General features: G+C 39.4%; 1 protein-coding gene across 1 annotated transcript; it reads right to left on the bottom strand.

The window, feature by feature from the left end:
- Window positions 1-7,640: 7,640 nt before the first annotated feature.
- ACER1 (alkaline ceramidase 1) lies at window positions 7,641-19,114 on the bottom strand. The gene is made up of 8 exons (XM_060784278.2): window positions 18,924-19,114; window positions 16,798-17,225; window positions 14,467-14,560; window positions 13,570-13,684; window positions 11,591-11,729; window positions 10,727-10,864; window positions 10,505-10,642; window positions 7,641-8,037 (listed from the first exon to the last, which is right to left on the bottom strand). Exons 3-8 carry the CDS (start codon window positions 14,557-14,559, stop codon window positions 7,860-7,862), a joined length of 801 nt encoding a protein of 266 aa, XP_060640261.1. The 5' UTR covers window position 14,560; window positions 16,798-17,225; window positions 18,924-19,114; the 3' UTR covers window positions 7,641-7,859.
- Window positions 19,115-19,325: the final 211 nt, after the last annotated feature.

The following is a 19,325-nucleotide window of genomic DNA, read 5'->3' as shown; positions in this document are numbered from 1 at the left end:
AGACTCAGTGCAATTGTATGAAGCACAAGGAAAACTCAGTTCAATTACCTTCAGTGCAATGTAAACTTGGGCAATTGCACAAAGCTCAAGAGGATTTTGCAATTGCAAAGCGTAAGGAAGACTCAGTCCAATTACATTCTGTGTCCGAAGATTCATTGCAATTGAAACTTTGGTATTACATTAAATGCAACGAAAACTTTGCAGCTGCATTAAGCACAAGCACAAGTGCATTCAGCACAAGGAAAACTCAGTGAAATTGCATTAAGTGCAACAAAAACTGAAATCACATCAAGCGCAAGGAAGACTCAGTGCAATTGTATTAAGTGTTGAAAGACTCATTGCAATTCTACTAAGTTCAGGAGGACTTTGCAATTGCATTAAGTGCAAGGAAGGTTCTGTGCAATTGCATTAAGAGAACCCTCACGACTGATGGCATCTTGCTGTGGTTATTATTATAGTATTATCATTATCATAATTATTATTGAATAGAACCCTCCCAACAGATGGCTGTTAGAGTATGTTCCAATCTTATTATTATCACTATCATCATAATCTTCTTACTATATTATTATTATTATTATTAAAATCATATTGAATAAAACCTTCCTGACAGATGGCCAACCCGCTCTGCAGAGTTGGAAGAACCCACAGCATACTCATCATCATCATCATCATATTATTATTATTATTATTATTATTATTATTATTATTATTATTATTATTTGAAACACAACAAGATAAGTCCACAGCAGACACTCTGCTGACTGCTGAATTGGATCACAGTCAGTGTCTAGGACTATGATCACACAAGGCTCACGCAACAGGAGTGGGGCCATAGCTCTACTGCCATCTTCTGGTGAAATATAAAATAGCTTTATGGTATCTGTGGATTGTATACTGTGGTCCACCGTGCTGGTGGGTCGCATTATTATTGATTTTTATGGCTGAAGACCGACAGGTTGCAGGTTCAAATCCGGGGAGAGGCAGATGAGCTCCCTCTTTCAGCTCCAGCTCCTCATGCGGGGACATGAGAGAAGCCTCCCACAAGGATGATAAAAACATCAAATCATCTGGGCGTCCCCTGGGCAACGTCCTTGCAGATGGCCAATTCTCTCACACCAGAAGCGACTTGCAGTTTCTCAAGTCGCTCCTGACACGACCAAAAAAAAAATGGCCGAAATTTGAACAGGCTGGGCTTCGGCCATGCCTGCTGTAATATAGTACCATACAACACTATAGTGTTATAACATATGATTATACAATATAATATTTATACAGTACAATAATGAAACTTAACATATAATAATATAATTAATAAATCATAATATTATAATGATGATGATGATGAGATGCATCCCCGCCTTCTGCCTCGCTCTTTTTCCCTAAGTGTGCTGCATGGCCCTAAGTGTGTTTCCCTATCCTGACCATGGGGACTTCTATACAGGTTTCTATAGAATTCAATGGGGTTTCCTCACCAACGGAGGCCAGGTTTTCGGGGCGGAGGAAGGCCTCATGTTGTGGGGCAAAGAAGATTGGGGAGGGCTGCATGTCTTCCCCTTCGTTGCCCTGGTGATCCCAGGTTCTGTTGAGACGGTTGCCGGGCAGAAGGTTCCGCTGTTGCCGGGTTCCGGCCTCTGCAAGGGGCAACGTCCTTCCGTCCGTCCATCCGACTTATTCATTCATCAATTCATTCATTATTCAATAATGTGTTATGATGGAGAAGGAGGATACAAGGGAAATACTTTTTCCATGAAGCCAAATCCATTCATTGACTAATTTATGATTAAACAATTTTTATTATTACTATTATCATCATCACCATTACTGAGAAGGAGAATCAATATTTCCCTTTCTAGCCAAGGAGCCAAATCTATTCATTGATATAATGAGGGTCACTCTCAGAAGGTGAACAGAAGAAGAACTAATTAAAGATTGCATAGTCAAATGGGCTGCAAATAGAGGCCAACACAATAAGATTAGAAGAGGGGAAAATGTGGAACAAAAAATCAAAATAGATATATTTGCATGATCTGAAGAAAAAATGGTACAAGATGATGTAACAATGGTATTTAACACCCCCAAACCTCTCAAAATATTACCAAAACAGTACAGGCAAATATTGGAAGTGTGAAGAGAATATTGGGACTTTCTATCACATGTGGTGGACATGCCAAAAAACAAAAAGATATTGAAAGGAAATATATGAGAAAATCCAAAAAATATTAGATATATATTTCCAATCTAAACCCAAGTATCTCTTACTCGGAATGACAGACTTTGAAATAACCCCCCCCCCCCCCCCAAAATTATTCTACTATTTAACAACGGCGGCTAGATAAATACTAAAAGTGACAGAGATGATGAAAATGGATGTCTTAACACAGGCAATTTACCCACGATTCACAGAAAAGAAGCACAACAGATTGGTCAGCAATTATACAGTTTATGAAACAAGAAAAAATGAATTAGATCAAAGAATTTAATAATAATAACTTTATTTTATACCCCGCCAAAATCTCCCCAAGGGGACTTGGGGCAGCTTACAAGGGGACAAGCCCCAAAATTACAGATAAAAAAACCACATTAAAATCAAAACATAACACAATCACAACAACGTCATAAAAACAATATAATGGCTGGAAACAAAATCGGAGCTGGATCCGGGCTCCAGTAAGTGCCGTGAATTCCTAAGTAGAGCTGGGGAAAATGCAAAAATTAAAATGTGCCAAGCTACAGGGAATACCTTTGGCCATCAAGTGTTGAGATTGATAGGAGGTGGGCCAAACTAAAGTGCAGGAGCTTAGATAGGGTCGAGCCAGTTCTCTGGTGACCTGCCCAATCAAAGGCTCAATGGAACATCCAAGTGTTTAAGTCCTTGTGGAAAATGGACAAGGTGGGTGCTTGTCTGATCTCCTTAGGGAGGGAGTTCCAGAGTTGGGGGGCCACCACCGAGAAGGCCCTCTCTCTCTCCCTCATCCCCGCCAGCTGCTCTTGAGACAGCGGTGGAAGTGAGAGAAGATCTTAGGGTATGTGGTGATGATCTTAGGGCAGTGTTTCTCAACCTTCCTGATACTGCGACCCCTTAATACACTTCCTCATTTTGTGGTGACCCCCAACCATTACATTATTTTCATTGCTACTTCATATTTATAAGCTTTTAATCTGTATTACTGTTTTAATTGTTCTATAATTTTATATGGTATGTTCATTGTTATATGCACAATGCGGATTGTAGATTGTAAACCGCCCTGAGTCCCCTTCGGGGTGAGAAGGGCAGGATATAAAAATAGCAAATAAATAAATAAATAAATAACGGTCATTTTTCTACTGTTATGAATTGTAATGTAATTATCTGATATGCAGAATGCATTTTCATTCACTGGACCAGATTTGGCACAAATACCCGATATGTCCAAATTTGAATACTGGTGGGGTTGGGGGTGGATTGATTTTATCATTTGGGAGTTGTCGTTGATGGGATTTATAGTTAACCTACAATCAAGGAGAATTCTGAACTCCACCAACTATAGCATTGAACCAAACTTCCATGACCAACAGGAAATACTGGGCATTGACCTTGAGTTTTGGAGTTGTAGTTCACCTACATCCAGAGAGCACTGTGGACTCAAACAACGATGGATCTGGACAAACTTGGCACACGGAACTCCCATGACCAACAGGAAATACTGGGCATTGACCTTGAGTTTTGGAGTTGTAGTTCACCTACATCCAGAGAGCACTGTGGACTCAAACAACGATGGATCTGGACAAACTTGGCACAAATACTCAATATGCCCAAATGTGAACACTGGTGGAGCTTGGGGAAAATAGACCTTGACATTTGGGAGTTGTAGTTCCTGGGATTTATAGTTCACTTACAATCAAAGAGCATTCTGAACCCCACCAACTATAGAATTGGGCCAAACTTCCCACACAGAACCCCATAATTTGAAGGGACTTACTGGTGCGAGCCTCCCTCCAGCCTCACATGCTCTCCCTCGCCCGCATATACACACTGTGCTGCCATGCACTGAGCTCGCCTGCTCTCTCCTGCCCAGTTGCAATATCAGAAACAGCCCTCCCATTGGCTGAGAGGCCAGCCAATCACAGTGGAGGAGGGCTTCTGATGGAAGGATTCACTGTCTGTTTCCAAAAAAAAAAAGAAGAAGGAAAGGCAGAGAGATCTTCAGCCTTCTCTGCCATAGGGGTTTCTAAGACCATCCGAAATATGTTTTCTGATGGTCTTTGGTAAACCCTCTGAAACCCCCTCGCGACCCCCACTGGGGTCACGACCCCCAGGTTGAGAAACACTGCCTTAGGGTATGTGCTTAGGGTATTGTACTCTAGATGAGCTTTGGGCATGTGTTGATCTTAGAGTATGTGCAGGGAAAGATGCAATTGCGAAGATAGGCAGGTCCCAAAATAGCAATAGAACATTCTGGGAATTAATACAAGGCAAGCCTGTTCTATGGATCCTTGTGCACAATACAATCTGAGTTGGATTAAGATCAATTTGGTTCTCACTGAAAACAATGTGAAAAGTTAGCCATGAAAGGGATCAAAGTGAATCCAACTTAGGCTGTAGTCCTATGTGCGTTTTAATTACTGAAGCACAACCTGCTCCATACAGGAAGAGACATGAAGAGGGGAGAACGTCAAAGCAACATCAGAAAACAAGATAAATGGAAACCCACAGAGAAGATTGGAAGTTAACTCCACTTGTTTCTCTCTCTTTTTAATTTTTTTTTCACTCCTTTTCTTCTTTATTTTTTCCAATGCATATTACTATATTTTTCTGGACTGTACCAATTTTTTTATTCTTTCTTTCTATTTTCCCCCATTCCCCATATATGTGTGTGTGTGTATATAAACACTGTTCTAAAAAACCTTTGTCCTGTGGGGTCCCGCAGCATTCAGTACCGTCCCCATGTTGCTTAACATCTACATCAATAGTTCTCAACCCATTGGTTCCCAGATGTTTTGGTTGCTAGAACTCAGTTTTGATTTCTTATACTGCTGCGGTAAAATGAAAGCTAGGCTGTGAGTGGTTGCTTTAGGCATTACAGATTCCACTTTATTCCCGGACTGCTTGTTTTACTTGAAATACATGTGTATTCAAATGCAACATTGTGTCAAAATTTCATTTTGGGTTGTAGGTTTTCGGGCTGTCTGACCATGTTCTAGAAGCATTCTCTCCTGACATTTTGCCTGCATAATAATATAATAATAATAAAACTTTATTTATACCCCGCTACCATCTCCCCAAGGGACTTGGTGCAGCTTACATGAGGCCGAGCCCACAATACATCAATAATAAAAGCAATAACAAACAAACAATACAAAACAGTTAAAATAAATCTCATAAACAAAAATAAGCAATAAACATTGACAGTAGCACAACAAACATTAAAAACCTATGGCTGGACCAAATGTAATAATTAAAATTTAAAAAAATAATGCTGGGCATGAACAGGTAAGATATAACTGGGATAGAGTTTTCAGAGAGGGATGGGGGGTTGCAGGGAATCCTAAATCAGTAATAAAGCATTTAGAGGACATATTGCTGAGAGTTTCCTTATTCTGGGAAGGCACACTGGAACAACCACATTTTCAGGCTCCTCCTGAAGACTGCCAGAGTTGGGGCATGCCTGATGTCCTTGGGAAGTGAATTCCAGAGTCGGGGGGCCACCACCGAGAAGGCCCTCTCCCTCATCCCCACCAATCGCACTTGCAATGGAGGTGGGAGCGCTAGCAGGGCCTCTCCAGATGATCGAAGAGGTCGTGTGAGTTCGTACACAGAAATGCAGTCACACAGGCAGGCGGGTCCCAAACCGTTCAGGGCTTTGTAGGTAAGAACCTGCACCTTGAATTGGGACCGGAAAATGAATGGTAGCCAGTGGCGCTCCTTAAACAGGAGGGTTGGCTGCTCCCTGCAAGAAGCATCAGTTAGTAACCTGGCTACCACCCGTTCGACCAATTGAAATTTCTGGGCCGTTTTCAAGGGCAGCCCCACATAGAGTGCATTACAGTAGTCCAATCTGGAGGTGACTAAGGCATGGACCACCCTGGCCAGATCCGACTTCACGAGGTACGGTCACAGCTGGCGCACGAGTCTTAATTGTGCAAAGGCCCTCCCGGCCACCGCTGACGTCTGAGCCTCAAGCGTAAGTGATGAATCCAAGAGGACTCCCAAACTGCGAACCTGTGACTTCAGGGCGAGTGCAACCCCGTCCAACACAGGTTGCCACCCTATACCCCAATCCGGTTTATGATCGACCAGGAGGACCTCTGTCTTGTTGGGATTAATCTTCAGCTTGTTCCCCCTCATCCAGAAAACCACAGCGGCCAGACACTCGTCCAGCACCTGAGGGACTTCCTTGGAGTTAGGAGGAAAAGAGTAGTAGAGTTGCGTATCATCTGCATAGAGATGGCACCAACTCCAAAACTATGGCAGGCATCCTCTGAGGTTGTGAGGTTTGTTGGAAACTAGGAAAATGGGGTTTATATATCTGTGGAAAGTCCAGGATGGGAGAAAGAACTCTTGTCTGTTGGAGATAGGTGTGAATGTTTCAATTGGCCACCTTGATCTGCATTTGATGGCCTGATAGACAGTTCTTTCTTCCACCCTGAACCTTCCACAGATATATAAACCCAATTTTCCTACTTTCCAAGAAACCTCACAACCTCTGAGGATGCCTGCCAGAGATGCAGGTGAAATGTCAGGAGAGAATATTTCTAGAACATGGTCAGACAGCCCGAAAAACCTACAACAACCTAGGGATTCCCGCCATGAAAGCCTTTGACAATACATTAAAATTTCATTTTACTCTAAAAGCACGCGTGTATTAGAATAGAACATTATGTCGAAATGTCAAACCAATCAGCTGGAATCCCCGGTGGCACAGTTGGTTAAACCCTTGTGCTGGCAGGATCAACAGCTCAAAGGTTCAAATTTGGGGAGAGCATGGATGAGCTCCCTCTGTCAGCTCCAGCTCCCCATGCAGGGGCATGAGAGAAACCCCCCACAAGGATGGTAAAACATCAAAACATCCGGGCATCCCCTGGGCAAAGTCCTTGCAGACGGCCAATTCTCTCACACCAGAAGCGACTTGCAGTTTCTCAAGTCGCTCCTGACACACACACACAAAAAAAATCAACTGACTCCTTTTAGAGTTTTTCAAGCACAAACATACGCACGCTGAGATTTTATATATAAAGATTGTATTAATAGTACTATATTTTATGACATTGTACTATTATCAATATTATATGTATATTGTTATCATAGCACAATATTAGTACGATATAATATATTCTATTCTATTACTAGCCGTCCCCTGCTATGTGTTGCTGTGGCCCAGTCTGTGTATACGTGTTTTGTGTGTGTGTATATGTGTATATATGGTTTTGCACATGCGTTGTAATGGGTTTTTGGGGGGCTTTTTAAGTCTCTTCTGTTGTGTTTTACAGTGTTTTTATGAGTGATGGTCACTTGTTGGCCTGATAGGTGCCTTGTGTCCAAATGTGATGTCAATTCGCCCAGTGGTTTTTGAGTTATGTTAATCCCACAAATGAACATTACATTTTTATTTAGATAGATAACTTCAAAAAGAAACAACAGCGCTTGAGAACAAGGTGGGTTTTCTTTAAAATGATTTATTTAACAGCAAAAAGAAAAAAAGAAAAAAATCGAGGAAACTGTAAATATTGGCCAGTGATTTTTCCCCATATATATAAAAATAAATACGCGGATGGGATCGGCGCTCGCTGCAGCGGGACAGAGCGAGGTTTCTCAAAGATAGGAAATGCCCCAAAGGGAAGGGCTGTTGCCTCGTTGTTGTTGTTTGTGGTTGTTGATGCTAGCAGTCTTTGGGGGGCGTTATAGTGACGTAGGGCAGGGCGCAGGGGCTGTCCTCGCTGGGCCAGTAGGCCAGACGCGGCCGGGCGAAGGGAGGTCGCGGGGGACCCTCGTGCAAAAGGTCAAAGTAGATCACCAGCGTAGCGCAGTAGTAGAGGGCCACGTTGATGAAGACATGCCTAAACATATATACACAGAGAAAGAGAGAGAAAGAAAGAGCTCATCGCTTGGCATTGACCCCTCCATCAGCCCCCACAGTGGAACCCAAGGAAAGCCACTGGACGGCCCTTATAATAAATATAATATATAATCAATACATATAATAGTAATACAGAATCTATAATCTATCTTATCTATTTATACACATATGTATATACACGCACATATGTATGTGTGTATGTGAAGAAGGTGTCTATCTCACACAGACAGCCTCCCGCCTTCACAAACAGTTTTGACCCACAGTGCTGAGGAGCCACCAAAGCCTTCCTCCAAGGGCATTTCAGGTTACAGTGGACACCATGAACGCGTTTCCCAAACGCTGCCAATGTCCTCCCCGAACACCATACTGCCCACCACTCAAGTGAAGGCTTTCATTTGGGGACAATTTCATTCTAGATGGTTTTTTCCCCTCCAAAATGGACATGCCAGGGTTCCTTTCTCTCTCTCCATTGGTGTGGAATTTGCATGACTCCGCCCACTGCCTTTCCCTTAAGCCAGTGGTTCTCAACCTTCCTCATGCCGCGACCCCTTAATACTGTTCCTCGTGTTGTGGTGACCCCCAACCATAACATTATTTTTATTGCTACTTGAAAACTGTAATTTTGCTACTGTTATGAATCATAATGTAAATATCTGATATGCAGGATGTGTTTTCATTCACTGGACCAAATTTGGCACAAATACCCGATGCGCCCAAATTTGAATGCTGGTGCAGTACGGAGGGGTTTGATTTTGTCATTTGGGAGTTGTAGTTGCTGGGATTTATAGTTCACCTACAATCAAAGAGCATTCTGAACCCCAGCAACAACGGAATTGAACCAAGCTTGGCACACAGAACTACCATGACCAACAGAAAACACTGGAAGGGTTTGGTGGGCATTGACCTTGAGTTTGGGAGTTGTAGTTCACCTACATCCAGAGAGCACTGTGGACTCAAACAATGATGGATCTGGACCAAATTTGGCACGAATCCGCAATATGGCCAAATGTGAACACTGGTGGAGTTTGGGGGAAATAGACCTTGACATTTGGGAGTTGTAGTTGCTGGGTTTTATAGTTCACCTACAATCAAAGAGCATTCGGAACCCCACCAACAATAGAATTGGGCCAAACTTCCCATACAGAACCCCACATGACCAACAGAAAATGCTGTGTTTTCTGATGGTCTTTGGTGACCCCTCTGATGCCCCCCTCGTGACCCACCCAGGGGTCCCGACCCCCAGGGTGAGAAACACTGCCTTAAGCCTTTCCTAACCTTTTCTATGGTACACAGCAGACAGAAATTGATCAGCAACTGAACAAGAGATTTGGGAAGAATTCACCATGATTTAGAGGAATTGTAGTTCACCTACATCCAGAGAGCACTGTGAGCCCAACAATGATGGATCTGGACCAATCTTGCCACAGATGATGGGACTGGCAGTACCTTCACTCACTTCCAGAGACCACTGCAACCCCCACGAATGACAGACCTGGACTACACTTGCCACACAGACTCCCATGACCCACTATATGTCCTGGTGCGGTTTGAGGGAGGATGGAATTTCACCTCATTCGCCTCCCACAGACCACTGAGACACCCACAAATGACGGACCTGGAACAAACATGGCACACTCCCCATGACCAACATAACATCCTGGAGATGTTTGGGGGAAAGTGACCTTGATGGGAGTTATAGTTCACCTACATCCAGAGAAACCATGACCTCCACTGTCAATAGACTGGGACCACATGTGGCACAGAAAAGCCCTATGACCACCTGAACCACTTGATTTATGGGATGATAATGATGATGAATATTTAAAGGAAGATTGCAGCTGATTTGAAACCTGAGATGTGCTAGTAATATTAATGATAATATTGATAATATTATCATAATTATTATTATTATAATAATGGGCTGAGCTTTAGTACAGGTTAACCACCAGCTGCAGTAAATCTGGTCAATTGAAAGGTTGACAGTTCAAAACCTGGCTCAGGGTGAGCTCCTGGCTTTAGCCCAGATTCTGCCTACCTAGCAGTTTCGAAAACAGCATTTGTGACTAGATAAACAGGTACCACTTAAAGCAGGGAGGTATTAAGGGACACATAAGGAAAAATGCCAGAAAATGCTGGTGATTTGATCAAGGAGGAAACTTACGAAGAAAGCTATTTGGCAGGGAAAGTGGAGCAACAGCACCCTCCCCCCCAATGGCCAGAATCAAGCACAACCCCCAAGATGCCGAGAATGTGAAAGCCTATATATACCTCTATCTATGTACAGTTGCCTGTCTGGTCACTGTATAATAGCATTGAATGTTTGCTGTATATGTGTTCTGTGATCCACTCTGAGTCCCCTTTGGGGTGAGAAGGGCAGAATATAAATACTGTAAGTAAATACTGTAAACAAATTTATTATTAATATTAATATTGAAAGGACCTCTCACCAGAAGCTGTGGAAATAGCAGAAGCTGATCCTTTGGCAGAATCCGCAGAGAAACTTGTCGGTCAGCCAGCAGCTGATGGAAAGCAGCCACCAGGCCAGCAGCAGGCCCGCCACACGGTGGACGCGCACATCCGCACAGCTGCAAGGGAAGGAAGGCCACAGCGCCGCTCAGGAGGGCCACACTTATTGATCATTGACTATTGATTACTGATTATGTATTTACCTGCGGAGCTCCTGGCCCAGCAAGTAGAGCAGGTGGAAGGCCACGCAGTTGAGGGCGTAAGCATTCCAAGCCGGGCGGAGGAAGGAAAGCAGAGTGCTGCCTGCCGACACCAGCGCCACCAGCACCATAAACTGGTCTCTGCAAGAAGAGAATATATCTGTGACCCTCACGAATAATGGACCAGGAACAAATTTAGCACACAGACTCCTCATGACCAACAGAACATACTGGAGAAGTTTGGGGGGAAATGACCTTGATTTTGGGAGTTGTAGTTCACCTGTATCCAAAGAAACAGTGATCCACACTGAGCCACACATGGCCAACTGTGAATAGTGGCAGAGTTTGGGGTTGATTGCCCTGTGAATCTGGGAGTTGTAGTTCATCCTTATCCAGAGAGCACTGAACCCAGCCAATGTTGGATGTGGACCAAACTTAAGTGATATTACCTAACATCCCAAAACAAACAATGCCTTCTTCTAATAATCTAGGCATTGCCGGGTCCCCAAGGTAGAAAAGTAATATAATATAATATAATATTAATGATATAATATAATACAATAATATAGAAGGACGGAAGGGTGCTGCCTGCCGACACAACACAAACTGGTCTCTGCAAGAAGGGAATACTAGAAGAATATAATAATAAGAATAATAAGATTTATGAAATAGTATAACAACATAGAAGGAAGGAGGGAGGGAAGGAAGGAAGGAAGGGTGCTGCCCACCGACACTAGCGCAAGCTGTGCCACAAACTAGTCTCTGAAAGAAGAGAAGATAACTTTTGCCACTTTCCTGGGTTGGAATTGCTTGAGAGCCATACAGTTTTGAGTCATAGGTTAAACAATAATAATAATAATTCCTGACCTGTTCTTGATGAATCCGGGGAAGTGGCGAGTGGGGAACCAAAAGGCGTAGCAGATGGACATTCCCCACAGGATGGAGAGTTCATCCAATAACTGACCGGCAAAGCTCAGTGTCATGTGGAAGTACATGGAGAAGGCCCCTGCCAGAGCGACAGAACCAAAGAGATGGTGCATTATATTATATTACATTATATTATATTATCAAATATTATATATTCATATTACATTATTACATAACTTACTATATTTTTATTATATATTAATATTATAATATATTATTATATATATAACTAGCTATGCCCTGCCACGTGTTGCTGTGGCCTATAGTAAGAATTTTCGAAGTACAGGTAGATATCTGGACTATTATGAAAAGAGAGGTACCTACCTATTCCTTTCCCCCTTTTTCTTCCCTTTCCCCTTTCTCTCCTTTCTTCCTTCCCTACCTCTCTTTCATTCCTTCTTTTGCTCTTTTGTTACATCCTTCCTTCTCTCTTTCCTTCCTTCCCTCCCCCTTTCTCTACTTCTTCCTTTGTCCCCTTTCTTCCCTCCCTGTTTCCTTCCTTCTTTCACTTTTTATTTCCTTTTCTCCTTCCTTCCTGCATTTCCCTCCCTTTTTCTTTCCTTTCTACTTTCTCTTCTTCCTTTCTTCGGTACCTCTTTCTTTCCTTCCTTCCTTCTCTCCTTCCTTCTCTCTTTCCTTCCTTCCCCCTTTCCCTCCTTCATTCCTTCTCTTTTTCCCTCCCTTCTTTCTTCTCTCCTTCCTTCCTGTCTGTTCTCCGCAATACCATGGTAGAGTCCCCTCTAACTCTATTCTATGAGTCTATTTAATATAGTAATATATAGTAGTAGTAACATTATATTATACAGTAGTATTTATAACAATAATATATAATATAATATATATGTATTACATAGCAGTTTATATAATAGTAATATTTAAAGTATTGTAATATTATATATATATATATATACACACACACACACACACATATACACACACCAACCAGTGATCCAACATCCATCCACATGTGTGTGTGCGTGTGTGTGTGCGTGCATGTGTCTACACTGCCATATAACCCAGTCCTAAGTAGATAATCTGGATTTTACATGGCAGTGTGGAAGGGGTAACTTTGGGTGCATCTACACTGTAGATTTAGTAATAGAGGATGAAGCTGGCAAGGGGAGGAGAAAAAGGAAGGAAAGAAAGGGAGGAAGGGAAGGGAAGGAAAGAAAGGGAGAAAGGAGGGAAAGGAAGGAGGGAGGGAGGGAAGGAAAGAAGTAAAGGAAGGAGAAGGAAGGGAAGTGGAGAAAGGGTTGGCCATCTGTTGTGAGGGCTTTGATGGTGTCTTCCTTTACTGGCAAATGTGGTTGGGCTGGATGGTCTTTGGGGCTCCTTTCCAAGCAATGTCAGTTTTGTGTGTCCCTATTACCCCCATCATGATACCTTCGTCCTTCCCTTGTGCTGTGAGAGTGTGTGTGTGGGAGACAGAGAGTCAGAGTGTGTGCACAGAGTGTGGCCCACCTCCCTCTTTTTTCCTCCCCCCCCCCCCCCCCGTCTCTCCTCCCCCTCCTTCTTCTCCTCAGCCTCTGCCCTTTGATCCCTTGTCTTAGTGTTAGTTAGGGGCCGAGAGACATGCAGGGAGCAGCAACCATTGCCGCCACTGCTACTTCGGAACCCTTCTTCTGTGTCCTCAGCGTGGGGGGGGGGGGGGGAGGGCAGGGGAGGTGTGCTGTCTTCTTCCTTTTTTGAATTTTAAGGTGTTTTTGTGGGGTTTTTTTTTCAGTGATGGTCACTCCTTGGATTGTGAGGAGTTTTGTTGCCAAATTTGGGGTCATTTGGCCCCGTAGTTTTTTTGTTTTGAAGGTACTCATTATGGACAGAGCATTTATATATATATATATATATATATAGAGAGAGAGAGAGAGAGAGAGAGAGAGAGATTATATATTATTAGATTATATGTATCACCCTTTGCTCACCGATGCAAAGCTGGGCCACAAAAAGGCTCTTGACAGGATTCGGGCGGAATTTCATATAGGAGCCATTCATCCAGAGAAGGAAAGGTGCCAGGATGAAGAAGGAGATGTTGCTGATCTGGAATGAATGAATGAATGAATGAATAATAATAGCATTGGTTCATTAGTAGAGTAATAATGATATTGTATTGTCGAAGGCTTTCATGGCCGGAATCACTCAGTTCTTGTGGGTTTTTTTGGGCTATATGGCCATGTTCTAGAGGCATTTCTCCTGACGTTTCGCCTGCATCTATGGCAGGCTTCCTCAGAGGTCTACCAATAATGATATTGGTTGGAACTGAAAAGGAGCCCCCAAAGGCAGTCCAGTCCAACCCCATTCTGTTGTTGAAGGACACAATAAAAGCCCTCCCGACAGATGGCCATCCAGCCTCATAATTAGGTTTTTGGAGAGAAATAGGGCTATAGAAAACAGGGACGCCACAAAGGTTATCCAGTCTGACCCATTTCTGCCAGAAAGGAAGACATCTGAGGCCACCTGACAGATGGCCATCCAGTCTCCATTTAAAGACTCCCATAGAATCATTGAGTTGAAAGGGATTCCAAGGATTAATAATAATAGAATTCAGCCTGCAAACGGGATGATGGGGGCATCACAGTCCCATTATTAGAGACAATTCCATGTAATTATTATTATTATTATGCTATTATATTATTATAATAATATAATAATAATATAATCACTATAATATAAATATTTCTTATGCTATTGTATTATTATAATATTATGGTTATATTAATACATTATATGATATATTATTATATTTATATATAATAATATTATAATATAATATATATATATTATAAAATTAATATTTATTATTATTATTATATGTATATTACCGTATTGTAGTATTCAGCGATATACTCAGAATGCTCAAAGTTCCCTTCGCACCAGTCGACTTCCGCGCTTTGATAGGCAAAGATGCTGGGCATCCTATAATAATAATAATAATAATAATAATAACAACAACAACAACAATGATATCAGAAGAAAATAATAATAATAATAATAATAATAATAATAGAATGAAGGAAGAGACCTTGCTGATCTGAGATAATCACAATAATAATAGACTATAAAACAGTATAAAATATAATAATCATCATAATATAATAGCATCAGTATAATAATAGACTAAAATAGTAATAAAATAGAATAATGATAGAAAAACAGAGTATGATAATAGTAGAAAATAATAATAGAATACAATAACAGAATACAATCATTGAATAATAATAGAATAATAACAATAACAGAATATGATAGTAGAACAATAACAACAATAATATAAGAACAATAAAATATAGTCATCATAACAGAAATTAATAGAATCATCATCATAACAGAAAATAATAGTTGCTCAATAATAATATAACAATCATGGAATAAAAGTAAAAATATTAACAGAAAATAATAGCAAAATGTTATTATAATAAAATTATAATCTAATATAGCTCTGGCATGGGCTGGTCCATGAGGTCACAAAGAGTTGGAAGTTACCGAATGAATAAACAACAACAATATAATAAAAACATTTTTGTGAATATTTTTTCTCAATATTTTCATGATTATTTTTGTGAATTTATTTAATTATTTTCATGAATTGTTTGATTATTTATGTGAATATTTTTATGATTATTATCATTATTTTGTGATTTTTAAGAATGATTTTGTGAATATTTTCATTATTATTTTGACAATATTTTGTGAATATTTTCATTATTATGTTTCTGAATATTGTTGTAATTTTTGTGAATATTTTCATTATTATTATCATTATTATTTTTGTGAATGTTTTATGAATATTTTCATGATTATTTTTCGCGAATATTTATTTGACCATAAATAAAATAATAAAATGCATTTTAACTGACTATAATACTCTTAATATAAAAAAATTCATAAAATAACAAAATATAACTATAATATAACAATCCTAAAAATAACAAGAAATAATAATAATAATAATCATCATCATCATCATCATCGGATAAGGGGGACGGCTGCAAGCCTAAAAACTAAACCTTTTATTGCTTTGCAGGAAAACGAACCTGTCCATCCGGTTTTCCCTGCATCACTTTCTCCTCTTTCTATGTCTTTTTGCAACTTCTATACCTGTGTTGCAACTTCGGCAACAGAAATCCTGCTACTTGACCCTATTTTATGTCCAAAAGTTTGTTGCAAGAGGATTGGCTGGCCATCTGTTGGGAAGGATCCCATGGTGTCTATCCCACCCATTTTTGGAATTATTCATGGAACTGTCATGTATATGTATATGTAAATATATATGTATTCAGCACAGAATATCATAATAAAATGCTGAAAATGCATTTCCACCAGAGTGATTCCAGACACGAAAGCCTTCAGCAATATAGTCATAATGGTAACAACAGAAAATAATAATAATAATAATAATAATAATAATAATAATAATAATAAAAAGCCGCACAATATAATACCCATAATAATAATAGAATATAGCAATAATAATATAATAATCATAACCATAATATAATAACAAAATATAACAATAGTGTATAATACTCATAATAAAAAATAATAGAATATAACAATAATATATTATAATATCATAAAAATAATATAACAGTATATAACAATAATATATAATAATTGTAACAAAAATATAATAATAATAATAATAATAATAATAATAATAATAACTTTATTTTGTACCCCACCTCCATCTCCCCGAAGGCATTTGGGGTGGCCTAGACAGGGACAAGCCTGAATTCAACATAGTTAAAATATAATACAAAAAAAATCATAAAAACAATTTTTAACAATATAAAACAACCACATATAACACAATATAAAATAATAATTGAGCAAACCACCAGAAAATAATAATAAAAAATAGGAATCATAACAGGAAAGGAGAGGGTGTTTGGTGGCATTATTGTTAGGAAATATATATATATATATGACGTCACTATATATTTTATAATATTATTATAAGATTATTATAATATATTTTGTTGTAATAATATATTACTATTATTATATTATATTATAATGCATATTTACATATTAATATCATTATAATCTATTTTGTTATTTATCATTTATTTTTGATCCAACCATCGGGCACAAATTGGGCTTGCAGAGTCAAAGGTAAGAGACAGGTAATTGATGTGTTGCCTGTGCCTTACCTGCAAAGATGAGCCTGGCAAGGTGTTGCCTGTTATCGACAGGTAGCCGTCTCTTTCTCTCTGTCTCGCTTTCTTTCTCTCTTTCCTTCTAACGCCGTTCCTTCGAGGTGGGTCAAAGGGGACTCCCAGGAGGCTCCTCCATCCAGCACTACCTTTGGCCGACACCTGTCCGCAGGTGTTTAAATACATGCCGAATGCCACACCTGAGACAACACAAGAAAGGCTTTCCCAGGTACGTTTCGACACACCTGAGATGCTTATCTGGCCTCCTCCTTTCACCACCCTCCGAATGGGTCTCGGTGCCGAGTTCGAAACACAATCCTTTCCATCTTGCTTTCTCCCCTTACAGGTGCAGAGCCTTCTTCATATTGGCACCAAATCCATCACATTTTTGCATGTTTCCAAGGGTTTCCACTATATACGTTTTTCTGAGAAAGGTAAAATGGACAATAATAATAATAATAAATACCATAAATAATAATATTTAATAATAATAATAATAGATACATAGCCAATTTGAGTCTCCTTCAGGAGAGATAAAATGAGGTATAAAGAAATATAATAATAATAATAATAATAATAGGTACATAACCAATTTGAGTCTCCTTCGGGAAAGATAAAGCAGGATATATATATATATATATATATATATATATATATATATATAATAACCATAACAATATAATCATATTATTTATATATATAATCATTTATTATTTATTATTTATTTCAGGTACTTCTACCCCGCCCTTCTCAACCCCGTAAGGGGGACTCAGGGCAGCTTCCAACCGGGATACGTTGATGCCTACAATTCACACAATTAAATACATAATAACAGTAATTATAACAATTAAAACATTACATTAATACAATAAAAATACAATAAAAAGCCAGCCTGGTGGCCATAGTTTTGCCAAGTCCGTAATTAATAAATTCATTCCGCTTATCATAGTCTGTTTCCAAAGCTTTAGTCGTCATTGTCCATTGTCAGTCTCCCAGATTACCCATAGGCCTGGTCCCATATCCATGTTTTTTTATTTCCTTCTGAAAGAGAGGAGGGATGATGATGATCTAATTTCCCCGGCGAGTGAATTCCACAGGCAGGGGGCCACCACCGAGAAGGCCCTGTCCCTCATCCCCGCCAATCTCGTTTGTGACAAGGGCGGGGCTGAGAGCAGGGCCCCTCCAGAAGATCTTAAATTCCTAGGCGGGACGTAGAAGGAGATAAGTTCGGACAGGTACGCTGGGCCGGTGCCGTAGGGTTTTATAGGTCAAGACCAGCACTTTGAATTGTGCTCGGAACTGAATCGGCAGCCAGTGGAGCTGACATAACAGAGGGGTAGTATGCTCTCTGTATGATGCTCCAATGAGAAGTCTAGCTGCCGCCCGCTGGACTAGTTGAAGTTTCCGAACAGTCTTCAAAGGCAACCCACGTAGAGAGCGTTGCAGTAATCTATTCGGGATGTAACAAGAGCATGGACCACTGTGGCCAGATCATAGTCATAATAATATAACAGACTGTAACAATATATAATAATCATAATGTTAACATAAAATTATATATATATATATATATATATATATTATTACTTATTATTATTAATATATAATATTTTATTATTAGGTTTATCGAATAATTAAATTATATTTATTATAATATTTATTATAATATTTATTATAATTATATTTATTATTGTATCTTTTATTATTAGGTTGGTTGATATAATAATACATTTATTATAATTATATTTATTCAATATTATTATAGGCATTGTTATATTTATATTATATTATATTCATTATTATTACATTGCTATATTTATGATATGTATTATTATATTCATTATTGTTTTCATTATTGTTGTATTTGTTATGATTCTATTTATTATAATATTTGTGATTACGGTATTTATGATGATGATGATTATCTGGCTCGAGTGAGTGAACCAAGCCTCGGAGCAAAGAAAAAGGGAAGCAAGGAAGGCCTGCCTGGCAAGATGGATCGGCCTCTTGCACCATCGCTTGCGCAACTGGCTCCAGGAGAGGTTCATCCACCCCCAGAGACTCTGTATAAAGCGATTATATCCATACTGATGAGATTAAGGAGGGAAAGGCGCCTCTCTTACTGTCCTTCGACATCTTGGGAACCTCCCGCCACTGCCTTTCGCACCCGCCTCCACAGGTCTTTCCTTGGGAAAAGAGGAAATAATATAATTCAAAGAGGAGGAGGATCACACAGTCCATGCAACGGTTTTGGGTTCCCTGGGCCGACCAACAGTGGAGAGATCTATAATAACAAATAATAACGAACAATCATAATAATACAATATTATTATATTAATCGTATATTATTGTAATATATTATAATAATATATATTATTATTAAATATACATAATATATAATATTAATATATTAATATTATGAAATTATAAAATAATGATATTATATTAATATTATATCATATCAATATACCAATGCAATAAAATAATAAATATAATAACAAAAACATAATTAGAAGAGGAGGAGG

Source organism: Anolis sagrei, chromosome X (assembly GCF_037176765.1).
Source record: "Anolis sagrei isolate rAnoSag1 chromosome X, rAnoSag1.mat, whole genome shotgun sequence".
In the NCBI taxonomy this organism is placed as follows: domain Eukaryota; kingdom Metazoa; phylum Chordata; class Lepidosauria; order Squamata; family Dactyloidae; genus Anolis; species Anolis sagrei.
The sequence above is the reverse complement of the archived record's forward strand: the minus strand, read 5'-3'. Positions and strand labels throughout refer to the sequence as shown.